Consider the following 17,800-nt stretch of genomic DNA (forward strand, 5'->3'; position numbering starts at 1 on the left):
CATCATGAAAGCCTTCATAGTGGCACAGTGGTCACTTCTAATGTTGAAGGCATGCCTGACCAGTCATCTTTCTTTTTATAATCTGTGACATGGGTGCACATGCCATATATAGATTCATGCAACAGGGTGCTCTTACTAGGTTTTGCCATCACAGCAGTAGTGCAGGAATAGGGAGAAGCTACAGCTCTAAGCTGGCCAAAGCATGCCCCACAGTTTGAGTTTTAGCATTTTCCCGATTGTTGTTGGTTTTTTTTTTTTTTGGGCAGACGAAAACAGAACTGGGTAAAGCAACAAGTTCACCCAAAACCAGATGCTTTCTTTAGAAGCTTAGTCACAAAAGGTCAGACCTTGCTTGCCCTTCTGAATGTCAGACAGATGTGGAGAGGTCACAGGGCCTGGCCAGTTCTTCCTTAGCTTTACAAACCTGGTCAGCCGCTGGGGCAGGCCACAAGGTCTAGTCATCACAGGGTACAGGTCCCAGATTACCTCCCTCAGGTGACTGGACCTAAGTGGGGGAAGGTAGGCATTTGACAGAACTATTTTGAGAGGACTGCTCCCTGCAGAGAGCTTCCAAGCTCTCATTAACTACAGCACTTCCACAGCTGAAAGCAGGGGACAGAGAAATTCAAAAAACCAAAGAGGAGCTATAAGCAAGAATCCCAGAACTGAAAGGTTTCTAGAAGAAAATGGGAGGTCCCATAGCTCAGTTTTAGAAAACAAGTGCTTGTTGCATCGGTGTATTAAGGTCAGCTGCCTAACTTTCTTTGCCTAAAGCAAAAGCAGAGGAAACTATACCAGATGTCTAACAGCCACCTCCTGTAGACAAAAAGAGAAACACCTTTGGGGTGTTTTCTTTCAGGTGTTCATATCAACTTTTCTGTAATCTTGTTTTTCATGTAAAGTCTTCAAATGAAAGCCCTTTTAATTCGCATTACAAATCATGGAAACTAAATGTCTCGTGCTGAGCAGGAGGAGGAGACAGTTAACTTACAAAAGAGAGGGCAACACCTGATGCAAATTGCCTTCCCCCCCTCCCCGCTCCAGAATTCAAAGTGAAGTTGTGCAAGTACCAAACCCAGCCTTGGCATCCTGTGGGAGTTGCATGAAAAAGACAACTCCAAACAAGTTGTCCTCTTATAAGGGAGGTTGGGATGGGCTCTTAATCAAAACTACACATTCAAATATTCTTAGAATTTGAGGAAGACTCAGTATTATTCTACATTCTGGCGCTGATTCCTGCCTTCATTACAAACTGGCTCAAAATTACCAGAAACTCTTAGCAATGATTTAAAATCCTAATTTTGCAACCTATCTCTCTCTTTGGAAAACTAAAAGCAAAGCCTGAAGGAAAAGCAAGCCAAAAAATCCTTTCAACAACAACATATAGTTATCTTGAAGACTATAAGCATTAGGGAGCTTTAATACTCAAAATTAAGACTTCATTTTGCAAAACACAAATCAAATCCAAAGCACTGGATCTGTCCCTGCAGCATCACTCTGAGGACAGACTTATTGAGATTAAGATCCTATTTCTACAGCCCTCAGTGGGAAGATTTCACATGATAAGGAAAAACTTTTTTCTTATACATATTTATGGGATTTGATTCAGCTCCAAGATGGCTGTTTTCATCCACAGGCTGTCTTTCAAGCACCACGGCTCGGTGGCTACATTCACAAAATAGCTGAAATTAACCAAAATAGATACTGCTTTAATTGGCTTGTTATAAACAATAGAAAGATGAACACATCTCTCTTCCTGGGAGGTTTTGTGAACTATTTCCTCAAACCTGGAGGGAGGAACATAACATCCTCAGCAGCAATTAAGTTCAAACGTTTGGGAATCTGGGCTCTAAATCACAGCTTAGAAAGAGCTCTCTGCCCAATGTATTCATTGAAGACTATATGCCAAACTAATGCTGCTCTTGAAAAATCTCCTCATAAATTTCCCTGTTGTCATTTGAGGAGAAAAATAGTAAGCTTTCCAACATGGAGTAGATCAACAACCATACCGTGGAAATACTTAATCAAGTGGGATTCACATGATCTATTTGAAACGTGTAACTCTATAGAATAGCTCACCCTTGCTAACCAGGGCTGCTCTCCAGCTGACAATCGTTTACAGTCACTTTCTCTAACAAATTTCACGTACACACTAAATTCGACTATTGCCATGGATAGTACAGCTGCACAGAATTGCATAGTTATACTTACAGGTTACTTTACACACTTTTTTATCGCTAAGTTGATGCAAATCCTTACCCATTTTTAGACAGCACATAACATTCCTGTTGCTGCAAAGAGGACATATAGTTCTCCTCCATTATTAAAAGAAACCTGCCTGGCCAATCCAACAGAATCTCTCTGAGACCTCCAACCTGAAGACAACAGAAAGATTTCTACATGTTAGACAGGACCAACTCTACAGCACAAGTAAACACTTGGATCAACAGTTATATACCTGATATCTTTGTGCAATCTAAGACTTTGGCAAATAAGTCAAGCATGATAGCATCGGTGAAATTTATAGGGGGAAAAATCATTAAGCAGGACAAGACTGAAAGCAAGAACTAAGGGCACTTTATAAAATCTGCAGATCAGTCATTTCCATATCTCGTTTCTCTTAAGGCAGATGTTTCAGGCAGGAAGGTCAAACATACAGTTTTTAAGAGATTCATCTTTGGTTTGATGCTCTGTCGTTAGAGGTATGAGGCTGACTTCTATGTTCTGGCTTAATGCAAGGCAAAGCTCTCTAGAAAAGTTCATGTAAAAAGCTACTGCTCATGTAAATGCAAAGCAATCTAAAGCTAACAGTACTTCCACTGTTCTTGGAAATACCTAATGTTGGTATCTATGATTGAGAAAGACAATGAACTCAGGCAGGTATATATTGCAAAGCTGTATGTAATGGAAAAAAAAATGAAAATGTCTTATCGCAACTAAGTCTTTAACAGTTTGAGCATTTTGGGTTTGGGTTTTTTTTTGCGTTGAAGTTTCATTTCCCAAAGCAGGACATCATAAACAAGTGAAATACATGTTTCTGGAATTTACATTGAAATATGCTTTCTTATTCATTCTGTACAGATGCAACCAACTAGGATTCCTTTTGTTGAAATGGCCTACTATAGAAGCACAGTGAGATCAGCTGTAAAAAATATTTCACCCATAATAGTAATTTCACTTTGTACAGTTTTTCTTAATATATGCTAGAAAAAGTTAATACTCCCGGAAAAAAAGTAAGAAATGAGAATAATAATTTAAAATTCATAGTTTATAATTTCACAGTCATTGGCCACAGACGGAAACAGGCTGCCCCTCTTGATGGATCAATGACAGGAGGTATGTTAATTAATATAGCAATAAGCCATCAATACAGTATGCGTAAGTAAGCTGTTATATACAAAGCCTGGAAACAGGCTGGCAGAGGGGAACAAAGGCAGGACTGTCTTCAGTCCACAGAGAAATGCATCACTAACTGATTACTATACACTGTGGTATGAGGATTTGACACTGAACTCATTCCTTATCTTCTTAAGAATTCTTTTGACAGAATCTTTCAACTATGAAGACACATTTTTGAGGGCAGGAAATTATAAACCAACATCTTTTCCACTGTTCTGAGAGAAAAGGCTTTAGGAACATACTAAGAATCTCTTATCTGCGTCCCTATTCCCTTCCCCCCTTTTAAAATTCTCTGAATTATTTGGAACATATTTTTCATCTCACTCAAAATACAGTCCAGCAGATGCCTCACCAGTGATTCTGAGATCACTATGCCTGGCACTCTGCAGAATGATTTCTCGCTCTACAAAATGAATGCAAGACCTTATCAGTCTGACAGGGTGGAGCCAAATGATATTACCACCTGCACCCTCTTGCTCAATGCTCCAGATGTTGAAGGGCATCACTGTACCTTCATAATATTTGTTTTCAGATAGTGGCCTCAGTGCAAACTAAGCCTCTACACATGGCCTTTCTAAACGCAAAAAAGACCCTATGATGCATTTGTATTTATAACACACTTCTGTTTTATTCAAGCTCTTTCAAAGTTAGGCCACATAAGTTGCATGTAAAATTCACTACCTGCTACAAAGGCATTCCAGATTTCCATTTCCCCAGACACTGGGAGACAGGCACACAACAGTCTCACACTGAAAATGTGAGGAGAACTAGTGGCTGAAGTCAGTGAAATCTATTCTGCTCTCAGTCACATCAGAGAAAATCAGGAAGAAAGGACTCCACAGGAGTCAGTACAGAGTTACACTGATGTAAAAACAGGAATGAAGACAGAATTAAGACCATTCAAACTCAAATCACACTCTAGAGATCTGCCTGTTTGAAGGATCAACATATCCTTAACCCAAATTATTTGATTTGTTATACATTCTCAAGTGAAAGTTTGATGAGGTTGGTTCAGAGGGACTCTCTTACTCAGCTAGGGATATGTCAATCTGAATTGCCAAAACACAATAAAACAGTCAATATGCCTCATTATTTATGATGTTATTAGTAAAATCTTAAGTCCTGAAAAGAAAACTTACAGGAGCATTTGTACAGTGGAAGATGCAGCAAAAACATTTATCAATGCTCAAAACACTTCTGCAAGGTGGAGAACAGTTTTATCTCTGCTTTGCTAATCAAGGAATTCATAGAGGAAGTTGCAGTGACTTGGGACAGTCAACCAAAGCAGTGGAAGACATATGGCTAGAGCCCAGGACTGCCTTCCACAACGCAGCACGTGTCACCCAGACCACTGAGTCCAAGGTCCAAGCCTCTTCTTGTTTGCATCAGTTACAAATTTTGTTTCTTTCAGCAGTTTTTGAACTCCTGATTTACATGGATAGAAAGAGGGAATACAACTCGCCATATATAGGCTTTAACGTTCTCCTTATCCACCTCCGACATCCAGCCCCAAAATAGTCTCAGTTGCTCTGCAAGTGGGGAGAAATGACCCTTCTCTATGTTAATAAAACATTAACATTCTCTCACTATGAGTAATAGCACTCCTCTGAGCCAGCCTCATGCTAGAGGGAATCTTCATCTGTATCGATGTCACTGCTTGGTTTGTTCAATCTCTCAAATTCTTCTCCATCCTACAAGAACCAGAAGCAAAAAAGAACAATGTGAGCAAAAGTTACCTTGTTATTAATACAAAAAAAAACCCAACAAAAAAAAAAGAAGAGTAAAGTTTATTTTGAAGGTATCACTTATACAAAATCAAGACCCTGTAATTTAAATCTCTTACCAGTGTGTCATAATCTTGCTCTAGGACATACATGCTCATAAAAAAACATCCCCTGTATCTTTAGTGACTCAGTCCCTAAAAGAGCTTGTAGCCCATTCCTTCATCAGGAAGCCTACTCACATAGTGCTATTTGTTTTTACCACAGCTGCTCAATTGTAAGTGCTAAAAGAGATAACACCTGGTATAACAAAAATATATGACTTAGTGTTATTTACTGCTTGTTAAACAACAACCTAAAAAGGCACTGCGTGGAATTTCTGGAAAACATCTCTCCCAAGTTTAACGTTTCTTAGAATTAAATGGAGACAGCACCCTGTGGTGGTTGCAACGTGTATTACAGAACACATCTGTACACGCAGACTAAAAGTACATAGTCATTAACCCTTCCCGCCTAGAATGACATATCTAAGAGCAAGCCCTCCCTGCCATGTTCTAGTTAAGTAGATTACTATTCAAATCAGGACAAAAACCACTAACGAGCCTGGAGGAAATGTTTCATAAGAAAAAAACATGTTAAAACTCTGCATTTAAACATTACTTTTTTGTCCTCAGGTACCTTTGACTGTTAAGGTAGAAAGAATCATAACATCAAATATATTAACTTCTTCATGATGTAGGCTCAGCTACACAGATTTATCAGTTCTACTTAAGTACAGTTCTTTCCCAGGCGTCAATTCCAATTTCTGGATGCCAGGGCCAGTAAAATGTTTTGGTTATAAAGGTTTCAAGAAAGGATTTGCAGAAAGCTAAAGTTGCTCACAGGACTGTCTATATAGTCACAGCAGGAAAGCAATGCTTACCTAGGCTTCACAAATTGAAAAAGTGGAATATACAAAGCAATACCCAATCAATTTAAAACTTTTAAGAAATACTGAGGAGTTTTGGTGTTTGAGTTGAGGAATCAGTCCGGTCACATGCAAAATGAATCTTCCAAACATTCCATAGCATAAATGGAGGAGAAACAAAAGAGAAACCAGAGGAGACAAGTACTGAAAAGCCTTACCCCACTTGACCTCTCCCATGCATCTCCTTTGACAAGTTTGCCCCTTTCCCGCAGAGTGGCATATTCCAGGCCTCTTGGTTTACTGGCATTATAGATGAATATGGAGAGAAGCACTACAGGAGCTTCCAAAAAGAACTCTAGAGAAGGCTTGAAATCAAAGATGATGAAAGAGACGGTGGTGATGATGACAGTGGTGATCTGAGCAGTCATAACATGGAACATATTGTCTCGGAACTTCAAGATGAAGGCTACAGACAGCCCCAGGAAAGCTGTGACAAATATAAGAGCCACCGAGAAGATGTTGTGCCCATAAAAGAAGCCACAATTCCCTATCTGCCTCCGGTCCTTAGCTTGCAGCCCCAGCATAAGCCCATTGAACAGCACCCCAAAGGCATAGAGTTTGCTGTTCTGCATGAAGATGCTTTCAGCAAGCTGATCCCCATCTTTCAAGATCTTTTCGTTATAGATGTTAGCCAGGGCAGAAATGAAACACTGCACTAGAATAAGCAGATGGCCCAGGCTGAGGCGGAGAGGTTTCAATGCTCCTGCCATGGTACTGGTGACATTCCACTGGAAGCTGGGAAGGAAACTTGGTGCTACGCAGTTGCCCTTTTCCAGGCACGCTTCCTCAGGTCCGGCATAGAGAAGGCAGTGGTTAGATGGACTAAAAAGCACACTGTGATGGAATCCGTGTGCAGCCAAGCTTTGCTGATGGCCTCCAGTTCCTAGAGTCAGGGCAACGATGGACAGGAATAAAATCACCAGAGATGCCCACTGTACCCAAGAGAGTTTTCGCCTAGAAGTAGACAAAACAAGCCACCAACTTTAGAAACACAGTGGCACAAATTACATGACAGAAGAACAAGCTCTATAAAACACATAAAAGCCATCATGCCACAGATAAGGAGACAGAGACAGGTACAAAGAAAAATCTTGGCTTTCCAGAATTGACAGTAAAATGCCAAAACACAGCATGCTTTTCTATGGCAAGGGGAGCCCAGCCTGGTGATCACAGAAATACAAAATGGAGTATTCTGTAGAGATAATTCAAGGAAAGTCTTTCAAGATCGTGTTAGTTCTAGATACCGACTGCCTGACAACTTAAAAGCAACTGTTGTCTCCACGGGAACACAGGTCTGATGGATAAAAAGAAATAACATACATTCAAATAACTACCCTCTTTCTTTGGTAAACTTTCACTACATTTCACTTTTCTGCCATGATTTTGTGCCCTTTTCTAATATTTTATGATGGTAAATCATATAAATCTATTAATGTAATTTATAAGACTGTTAGAACCATTTATACTATTTCTTCACTCAAGCAAAGCCTGTTTACCTTGGGGAAAATCAGAAATTTGGAAGATTAAGTAAACTGTGACATCAGAAGAGACATAAAAGTAAACAACTGAGAAAAAGCATTTCAAGTCAGGCTATCAGACACTCTTTTGGTATATTAACACCTGTAGAAAAGGCATCTTTGCTCCACGTTCAACCCAAATGACTTTTTGAGTAGAGTATGAAATTAATATCCATTTCCCTGTCAGTCTTTTCTGAATCTAAATCACACCATAAAGAGCACAAATCAGGCAAAGTAGAACACATCGGATAGAGAGTCTGGCTTTTGTCACATGAATAATGAAGAAGGGACATATAAGTACATACTATGTGGTTGACCAGAAACACATCAGGGCTAGCACAATATTACCAAAGACACTCTTACATAACTCATCCCCTCTTGTTAGGTTACATTTACATTCAATTAAGAATTACAACAGACTGGAAAGAAGTATTGCTAATCATGAAATATGAGATGTACAAGTGAAAGTACCCAAACCTTAATTCTAACTATCCACAACTATATAATCATGATTTCCGTTGTTTTCTATTACAGTTGACCAAATGTGTATGGAGATATGTAGGGACTCCTAATAAGCTATTATTTTCTACACCTTCAGATGTAGAAAACAAAGCCATCTCTCCAAGTTGGTATAGCCACAAGAAAAAGAATTACTGTTCCCATCAGACAAAGAGAAAGAATGCAAGCTTAACTTCTTCATCAAGGTTAGGAAGATATAAAATTTCATTTACTTTAGTAAATACTACTTACTTTAGCACTATCCTGAAGAGAAGAGCTGTTGTTATAATGACAAAATTTGAGAAGAGTACAGCCATTGCCTAGAAAGAGAATGGGAACAAAGTTATACTCCAGACATAGTGTGGACATCAAAAGCCCACTGACTTCAAGTGTTCGCCTTTCTGCAAGGTGCCAGAATGAAAAGCATCATTCTGGTACTGCACTTTCTTCCTTACCCAAGTGGTAGAGTAACACGCTCCTAAAATGACATTCAAGTCCCATTTCAAAATCTCAAGCAAACCACAGAGCCTAAGTTCCACTGTAGTGGGGAAAGCTGTAGTGAAACAAAGATGTGAGGAAACCAATCCAACGGAAAACTTACTTAACAAAAAAGAAAACGGTTTCGTTTTCTGTCAGATCAGTTCCCCAGCCAGGCTGACCAGTCAACTGCAAAAACAGCCATGTCAGCACAAAGGAGGAAGGTGCCCCAAAATGAAAATAAGAAAAGAACAGCGGAAGGTGAGGCTGCTTCTGGCTGCAGAGCCAGCTTGCAGCATTCATGAAATCCCAGGCGTGGACAAGGCACTTGCAGAAAATAAACTTCTTGCATGTCAAGTGCATTTGCTGTATCAAGGTAAGGAGGTGCTCGGCTTGAATTTTCAAGACTGCAACTGTACTAAAAAATTTGCCTATTCAAAGTACAACTGAAGACAACTCTCAAGCTCCTGCTTAATTTGGGAATAGCTGTATAATAATGATAGTGCCCAAATCCACGGCCATGATCCCAAGCTGTAAACTCCTTGTGGCAAGGATTATCTTTGTGGTCTCTGTATTAGACATTCTATACTGGGACACTGGACCAAGGAGAGGCTCTTTTAGGCACTGTAGTTACCATTAAAGATCAGAATTTACCAGCACCAGTGAGGGAAAAAAAAGGTTCTTTTTGGGGGTTGGGGGTGTTTCCCAAATTGTGTTTTATTCAGGACTGCCCCGTGCGGTCAGTAAACGTACAAAAATCTAGGCATCTGAACTCTTTCCTCCAATTCAGCCTCACTTTTTTAGACAATTTTACACAAAAACACATACTGATTCAGAAGTGCAAAACACAGACTTTATCTTGAACTTTCTCATCTGCATTTCCACATTCCCAATTCTGCAATAGCAGAGCCTTTTTCATTTACCAGAGGAAAAGCACAGGCCCTTTTACCATTACCTTAGTTCCACTCTATTCCAACATACTGTCTGCTGAATAATAAAACTCATGAAACAGCACTACACAGGGTCTCAAGTAAGCTGAAGACTGACATGAGACATCCGCCTAAGAAACCACAGCTTCATTTTCCCCTTTGCAAGATTACAACTCAATAAATACTCATGTTAGGTGAACACTGTGCAAAGAGAAAAATATTAAATAAACAAGTGAATCTGGAACTAGCAGAAACCACTCCAGAAAAAAGAGGCTTGATGCAAAATGTGCAAGTGTTCCGTATATACTCTGGTTTTGCTTCACAGTCAAAGCCCCCCATCCAACACCTCTGGTAACATAGTATGATCAAAATCTATAGCAGGATAGTTACAAGGAATTAATTTTGAACTGCTTTGTTCTCTGAGGCCTCAAGGGACCTCTGTCCTAGATGAGGAGGAGTAAGAAAAAAATTTACCAAAGATCACCATGCCACTAACTTACATGTCACAAACAAAGTCTCTAAAAAATAAGTCTTATCATTAGGAAATGTTAGCCACTAAAGAGTATCCATAGTTATAGCTGAAGCTTCAAGCAAAAAAAATTTCACTAAAGCAACTCTGTACTTCAAGCAACTGCTCACCGAGGTACTACTTAGTCCCAAACCTATTTAGTTTTTAAAGTCACATGAAACCAAGGACAGTCAGGTACAGCTGCCTTCTTTCAAGCATCTTGCCTCCACCTTTTCCCTTTCATGGTCTTGTACACTGTCAAAGTATTCTATCTTACAGGTATTTAGTTATCTCTTTTAATACTTTTTTACCATTATAATGTTACAATTTCAGCTAACCCTCATAAAATATATCCAGTTAAAAGGTGTAAGACGCTAAGAGTTCTAAAAAGAGGAATCTTAAAGTACATGTTCTGAGGGGAGAGAGACAAGGTGTGTGGGGTTGTGCGTGTGTAAAATATAAAAGCTGTGCGTTTTACAAAAGATTACCTTAATTTAGCCAAATCAAATTGCTTAAGAAAGCAATAGTGTTTATGTAACCTTTTAAACATCAGCCTTTGCTATTGCAAATATTACAGCTGAATTTCCTTCCTAAAGTTAAAAAAAAAAAACAAACACACACAAAAAAACCCCAAACACCAAAAAAACCCCACACAACAAACCACAGAATCAAACACCTGTGCATGTTATTTTAAGATATCTGACTCTTGATTTTAATTAGATTTTTCCAGCCAGGTCCTTCCTATTCTAGACTCTGGTCTGTTCCTGACAGAAATGTACACCTAAAAAGACAATATTTTAAAGAGAAATTCTGAAAGAGAAGGAACAGAAACATTTATACTTATTTTTAATGTCAAACACACAGCCACAGTATTTTATAGCAAGCACTAACCATCTGTTTCCATCTAACTTCAAACATAGATTCTGAACCACAAAGTATCCTAGTACGAAAATAAAAGAAAGCACAATTTCCTGAGCATACACAGATTCATCCAAAGGGCTGAATGTAGCTAGAAGAAAGTACCAATTAAATTTTGTGCTTAAACACAACTAATAAACAAATGCAAAAATTAAGTGTCAAACAGTTTTCTTCCTCCCCTTATCAGTTCCTATTACACTCACTCCCTTTGTGGGTTTACATTTACTCACTTTTCTTTGGAGTCAGTGAGGAGAGAAAACAAGTCATCATGTGAAGTCACATACATAAAGTGGTAGAAACCGCACAGAAAGTGCGGCTCAAATACTAGCAAGATGAGCAAATGCACTGAAAGAGAAATACAGAGTTGAAGAAACCAAAGGAGAAAGCACCGAAAACCTGCCTAGTACTTAAGCAATTCAGTCTGCTTCTAAATCACTTCAGATGGAGAAAATACGCAGAGACTGCCCTCTACTGAGAGCTGTACAACGCTGACCAGCGGGCAAGAGAATGGGAAGGTCTGGCTGGTCAGGTAACAGATCATTCTTTTGCCTGCAAATCTTGCCTTGCCAGTCTTACAACTGTAAATAGCCTAAGGGCAATGTTACCTATCACTAAGACATCGGAAGATACTTTATTCAGTATATGTATACTTACTGGCTGGAGGTAGGACAGTACGTAGAAGACAATCAAGTTATCCAAAAAGTAAAGAAAGGCAGGAATTGACCATTTCATGGAATTACAAAAATTCTTCCAGGAAAGACATTCAAAGGGATGATCCAAACAACCCTCTGAAAGGAAAAGATATCAGTAAGAAGGACATCTTTCTTATTATCAAAAGCCTATTCCCTCAGAACAGAATAGGTACCACTGTTCTGTTTTCAGGAACACCGTTGGACTGAAAAAACTAACGTACCACAGCCCTCTGGCAACATGGAGGACGGATCCAGGGCAGAACACGCAGCTAGAGCAACAATCCTGTGTCTACGGGCATTGACCTCCTTGCTTCAGCAGAGAAAACATCAAGGAACCTTTTGCCCCCATCAGAGTATTTGTCCACCGGGAGCAAAAATTCAATTATCAACCATTCTTTGAGGGCCAAAAATCACCGCAAAGTCCCACACAATAGTGACATCATTACTGGGTATGATTTTCTGACGATTATCCATCAAATCTAGAAATCAAACAATGCCACAGACAGTGGAGCTGTTCATACAGCACCCAAAGGGCAGCCAGTAACGTCAGAAATACAAAATAAACCAGAACTCAGTATCTGTAGCACACAGCACATGATCTAGGTAAAAAGAGAACATACAGGAAGAAGAAAGGACAAGGCACAAAGAATGATATTTACTTAGGCATTCAGGACACACACTTTAGGAGGAAGACTGATAAATCTTAGACTACTCTATAGAGTTGGTGACAGAAGCACTTTGTTAGCACAGATTTAAGACTACCCAATGTTATCTAATCCTCTTCTGAAGCACTGACACATTGACTTCAGCAAAACTCAGACATCTGGAAGGAAAAAGAAAGAAAGGGAGAGTGAGGGAGAGGGAGCGAGAAAGAAAAAGCGAGGAAGGAGAGAAGGGGGAGGAAGGAGAGAAGGGGGAGGAAAGAGAGAAGGGGGAGGAAAGAGAGAAGGGGGAGGAAAGAGAGAAGGGGGAGGAAAGAGAGAAGGGGGAGGAAAGAGAGAAGGGGGAGGAAAGAGAGAAGGGGGAGGAAAGAGAGAAGGGGGAGGAAAGAGAGAAGGGGGAGGAAAGAGAGAAGGGGGAGGAAAGAGAGAAGGGGGAGGAAAGAGAGAAGGGGGAGGAAAGAGAGAAGGGGGAGGAAAGAGAGAAGGGGGAGGAAAGAGAGAAGGGGGAGGAAAGAGAGAAGGGGGAGGAAAGAGAGAAGGGGGAGGAAAGAGAGAAGGGGGAGGAAAGAGAGAAGGGGGAGGAAAGAGAGAAGGGGGAGGAAAGAGAGAAGGGGGAGGAAAGAGAGAAGGGGGAGGAAAGAGAGAAGGGGGAGGAAAGAGAGAAGGGGGAGGAAAGAGAGAAGGGGGAGGAAAGAGAGAAGGGGGAGGAAAGAGAGAAGGGGGAGGAAAGAGAGAAGGGGGAGGAAAGAGAGAAGGGGGAGGAAAGAGAGAAGGGGGAGGAAAGAGAGAAGGGGGAGGAAAGAGAGAAGGGGGAGGAAAGAGAGAAGGGGGAGGAAAGAGAGAAGGGGGAGGAAAGAGAGAAGGGGGAGGAAAGAGAGAAGGGGGAGGAAAGAGAGAAGGGGGAGGAAAGAGAGAAGGGGGAGGAAAGAGAGAAGGGGGAGGAAAGAGAGAAGGGGGAGGAAAGAGAGAAGGGGGAGGAAAGAGAGAAGGGGGAGGAAAGAGAGAAGGGGGAGGAAAGAGAGAAGGGGGAGGAAAGAGAGAAGGGGGAGGAAAGAGAGAAGGGGGAGGAAAGAGAGAAGGGGGAGGAAAGAGAGAAGGGGGAGGAAAGAGAGAAGGGGGAGGAAAGAGAGAAGGGGGAGGAAAGAGAGAAGGGGGAGGAAAGAGAGAAGGGGGAGGAAAGAGAGAAGGGGGAGGAAAGAGAGAAGGGGGAGGAAAGAGAGAAGGGGGAGGAAAGAGAGAAGGGGGAGGAAAGAGAGAAGGGGGAGGAAAGAGAGAAGGGGGAGGAAAGAGAGAAGGGGGAGGAAAGAGAGAAGGGGGAGGAAAGAGAGAAGGGGGAGGAAAGAGAGAAGGGGGAGGAAAGAGAGAAGGGGGAGGAAAGAGAGAAGGGGGAGGAAAGAGAGAAGGGGGAGGAAAGAGAGAAGGGGGAGGAAAGAGAGAAGGGGGAGGAAAGAGAGAAGGGGGAGGAAAGAGAGAAGGGGGAGGAAAGAGAGAAGGGGGAGGAAAGAGAGAAGGGGGAGGAAAGAGAGAAGGGGGAGGAAAGAGAGAAGGGGGAGGAAAGAGAGAAGGGGGAGGAAAGAGAGAAGGGGGAGGAAAGAGAGAAGGGGGAGGAAAGAGAGAAGGGGGAGGAAAGAGAGAAGGGGGAGGAAAGAGAGAAGGGGGAGGAAAGAGAGAAGGGGGAGGAAAGAGAGAAGGGGGAGGAAAGAGAGAAGGGGGAGGAAAGAGAGAAGGGGGAGGAAAGAGAGAAGGGGGAGGAAAGAGAGAAGGGGGAGGAAAGAGAGAAGGGGGAGGAAAGAGAGAAGGGGGAGGAAAGAGAGAAGGGGGAGGAAAGAGAGAAGGGGGAGGAAAGAGAGAAGGAGGAGGAAAGAGAGAAGGAGGAGGAAAGAGAGAAGGAGGAGGAAAGAGAGAAGGAGGAGGAAAGAGAGAAGGAGGAGGAAAGAGAGAAAGAAAAACAAAAATCAGCAGTAGCCAAAGATGGCAAACACTGACTGAATATACATACTGTCTTAGGTATATCTAAATGGTGGAGATAAAAATTTCATCAGCTTGCCAGAGTCATGACTGTTACATGGAGAAGTGGACAAAACCAGCAGTTCAATTTAACATGAGTCTCCAGTGCCTGACACCCTCTTCCAATTTAAACATCTGTTCCCTACCATTTTGAAATGCTATGAAGTTAACCTCTCGCCCTTTTTACATCACGACACAAAAGCCAAGAAAGAAAAAAGAAAAATAGCCTGCAATACAAAACCAGTAGCTAGTGAAGCCTGACACCGCTTTTTCTGAACAGCAGCCCCAAGATTTGTCTTCACAACAAAGCTACCTTGAATTATAACATTGATATGTTGCTTCTGACTCACATACCACTACACACACACAAAGCCTCTTCAGCGGAAGACTGCGGTGCTTTTAAATAAAAGTGGTCAAAACAACAGAACGTGAAAGCCAATCCTTGAGTTAGTGCAATTTACAAGCTTCTGTTCAGTCGTGACTTCACACTGAGGTGACTCCTATTATCCTAGAACAACGCTGTGTTAAAATTCTGAAAAATGTTAGACTATACCTTCATTACACTTTCTAATTCAACTTACCTACCCCATTTCAGCTACCGTACATACAACTCAAGAATACCTGAATTTACAACACAAAGTAGACTTATAAAAGTAAAGTTTAGTTATAATTCTGCATGGAAGACACAATTCCAGTGAATCTTACTAGCAGGACCTACTCCATACCACTACATGTGAATCTATCATTTAAAAAACAACAACAACAAAAGGGATCTGAAGTACAGCAAATCTTAGAAAGTCAACACATTTTATTTATTTTTAACATAGGTACTTACCTTTTTTCTTAACCCATATTGCCAATACCACACACAGGACCAGCTTTACTACTTCAGAACATATGTTCACTGTTGTAGGGAGGTAATCATATTTGTTGTCTGTGGGATTCAGCAAATCATAGAGAGTACACAATCAGATTCTGTCTCCTGCGTTCATAGTTATAGCAAGAAACTATTTTAACCCCTCCAGCCAGAATTTTAGCTACTTTCCATAAATAAAAAAGGCTATGTCAGCACTTTCATTATACATATTCCAATTTTTATGATATACAACTTCCTGAATGGTCTCCTTTCTGGGTTGAAATCTTTCCTCATTTGGTCTCAGTTTACAGTAGAACTTTTTGGAAGAACTCAAGAACATCACTGTTTTAAAAAAAATTAAAAATGGTAATGTTTTCCACAACCAGCAATATGCTATTTTTTCCTCTCACAAAAAATAGCTTCCAGGATGACACAACCTCCTTCTAGGATCTTTTCTTTGTTAGCATATTTTGCTAATACTTGGCAAAAGGAGAAGCGGTAATACTAGCCAGTTATAGCACGCCCACTATGATAGCACTTTTCTCCTAAGCCTGTTGCAAGAAAAATATTTCAGCCAAGACATGTACCATCAATAGTGCTTACACAACAATTTAGTCTTTGAAAATCAGATATAATTCACAGCCTCATCTTTTAAAGGTGAATCTCCACATGGATCATACACCTTGCAACCCAAGTTATCACTTTATCTTAGACCAGTGCCTATACAAAGATTTTCCAGTACAGAAATACATGGCACTATTATAAAATAGAATGCTTATGCTAAGAACTCTGCAAGTGGAGAACTAGGCTTTTGGGTACCCGTTTTACCCCAAACATCAACTCTTTCTTATTTGAAGCACATTATGTTTATTGCCCAACAGCACCTTCATTGGCCGAGTACTTCATCAGGAGGATTCGACTTGAGCCCAACACAATAAACACTCCTCCAAGCAGAAAGGTATAGATGGTTGTCTTGGAGCAAAACACAAATCGACTACAGCACTTGATCTTCATTCTGTTATCTTGCTGTCAATGCCCTTTGGACAACAAAATGAAAACACACTATAAAGAGTACTTCCGGAAACTGGTTAAACAAGGTGAAATGTGTGTATTTTACTGCTTTGTTATTTTATACAAAGATGCTTACATCACAAGCCATGATCTCATTCTACAGCTATCTTTTCCTTTCTTATTTAAAAAAAATCATAAAATTAAGAAAGAGAAAAGGATATGCTATGAGGACCAGCAAATGGGGATAAACAATGTATACACAGCGACTCAGAAGGTGGCACAAAGAAGACAGTTTGTCAGAAGAGTGCATCTACGGAGTACTGATTAGCTAAAACGATTAAATAAATTACACGCTTTTTTCTTTAATATTTTTAGAAGTGTTCTTGCTCCTAATTCCAGCAACGAAAAGTTTTACAGCTGTGGAGCGAGAGCAACATCGCAGAGATGACCTGGGGTTTACTCAGCACCGGCTTGTGCCCAGGAGGCAGGGGAGGAACGCGGATGGCTGGAGGCAGAGCCTGAGCTGTACCCCTGTTCTCCGTCTCTGGCGCTGCCGTTACTCGGCCGACCCGTTAACGGGCCCCCAGGTCTGAAAAACCGGCTAGCAGTCGGCCAACACCGGCCCCTGTGCCGGGGGAGAAGGGGGAGCCCCTTCGGGCCGGCTTGCAGGCAGGACCTGCGTTAACAGCCGCGACGCCCGTTAACGGCCGCCGCGACTCGCGCCGTTCCAGCCCAGCGGGGCCGGCCGGAGCGCGGCACCCTGAACTGGCCCGGGGCGGCAAAGAGAGCGGCTTTAAACTGGGCCCCGAGTGCCGGCCCCGCGGGCCCGGGGAGACACGGGGCGAACACCCACCTCGCAGCGGTGGCGAGAGCGCGGCCGGTAAGCGACGCTGAGCGCTCCCCCGCGCTGAAGGAACACCCGCCTGGCTCTGCTGACCGCCGCCTGCCACGTCGCTGCCTCAGATCGACGCGCAGCTGCAGCCAGGAGCGGGGCCACGGCCGCGCGGGGTGAGCCGGGCTCCGAAGCAGCAGCGACCGGTGCTCAGACGCCGCGGCCAAGCACACCGGGCACACGGGTTCCCGGGAGGCCGCGGCACTGAGCTCCCCCTCACTCCCGCTGCACGCCCCCAGCGCCCATCACCAGGCTCCCCAGCCCCTCGCCAGGCCCGTGGGAGACGGCCAGCCCCTCAGCATCCCGCACAAAGCTCCCTGCTCCCCCGCCGCGCCTCAAACCGGCGCTCCCCGCTCACCTGGCGGGGCGGGGCGGGGCGGGACCCTCCCGACCGGCAGCGCGCGCCCGCTAGCTGCCCTCCCCGTGCCACCGCTCTGCGCGGGCGCGCGCACCCTCATTCTCTTTGACAACCGGCCCCGCCCCTCCCCGCCGCTCCGTCCACGTGACCGCGGGGAACAGGGCTCCACCCCAGGTCTCGCCCGCGCTCGTCCCCTCCGCCACATGAGCCACCCCCGCCCTTTCCCACGGACGGCGGGGCGCGCATGCGCGCGAAGAGTCATCGGCTTCCCGCCCCGCCCCTCACCTCCCTCCGCATCTTCCCGCCTTGCGCCCACCCCCGCGCAGGCGCATCGCCGCTGGGCCGGGCGCGACGCGTCATTGAGCGCCGGTGTGTCGTCATGTGTGTG

The 17,800-nt window shown here is 42.9% G+C and overlaps 1 protein-coding gene across 7 annotated transcripts; it reads right to left on the bottom strand.

Annotated features, from left to right (window-relative positions):
• Nucleotides 1-4,001: 4,001 nt before the first annotated feature.
• On the bottom strand, nucleotides 4,002-17,794 carry SLC35A5 (solute carrier family 35 member A5). 7 transcript variants are annotated; one of them, XM_075167338.1, is made up of 7 exons: nucleotides 17,698-17,794; nucleotides 16,036-16,188; nucleotides 15,131-15,229; nucleotides 11,589-11,722; nucleotides 8,355-8,422; nucleotides 6,246-7,041; nucleotides 4,002-5,090 (listed from the first exon to the last, which is right to left on the bottom strand). In XM_075167338.1, the coding sequence occupies exons 2-7, from the start codon at nucleotides 16,163-16,165 to the stop codon at nucleotides 5,022-5,024; spliced, it is 1,296 nt and encodes a 431-aa protein (XP_075023439.1). In that variant the 5' UTR covers nucleotides 16,166-16,188; nucleotides 17,698-17,794; the 3' UTR covers nucleotides 4,002-5,021. The 7 variants fall into 7 exon arrangements, with proteins under 7 accessions (XP_075023439.1, XP_075023422.1, XP_075023416.1 ...); XM_075167321.1 differs by lacking the exon at nucleotides 17,698-17,794 and adding an exon at nucleotides 17,413-17,553; XM_075167315.1 differs by lacking the exon at nucleotides 17,698-17,794 and adding an exon at nucleotides 17,016-17,544.
• Nucleotides 17,795-17,800: the final 6 nt, after the last annotated feature.

Source organism: Calonectris borealis, chromosome 1 (genome assembly GCF_964195595.1).
Source record: "Calonectris borealis chromosome 1, bCalBor7.hap1.2, whole genome shotgun sequence".
Lineage (NCBI taxonomy): Eukaryota > Metazoa > Chordata > Aves > Procellariiformes > Procellariidae > Calonectris > Calonectris borealis.

Coding starts and splice junctions, on each gene's coding strand:
- SLC35A5 (XM_075167338.1), bottom strand. CDS start 16,165: ATGAAGATCAAGTGCTGTAGTCGATTTGTGTTTTGCTCCAAGACAACC. Junction 11,723..15,130: donor AATATGGGTTAAGAAAAAAG/GTAAGTACCTAT, acceptor TTTTCCTTTCAG/AGGGTTGTTTGGATCATCCC. Junction 5,091..6,245: donor CATGGGAGAGGTCAAGTGGG/GTAAGGCTTTTC, acceptor TGGTTCTTGTAG/GATGGAGAAGAATTTGAGAG.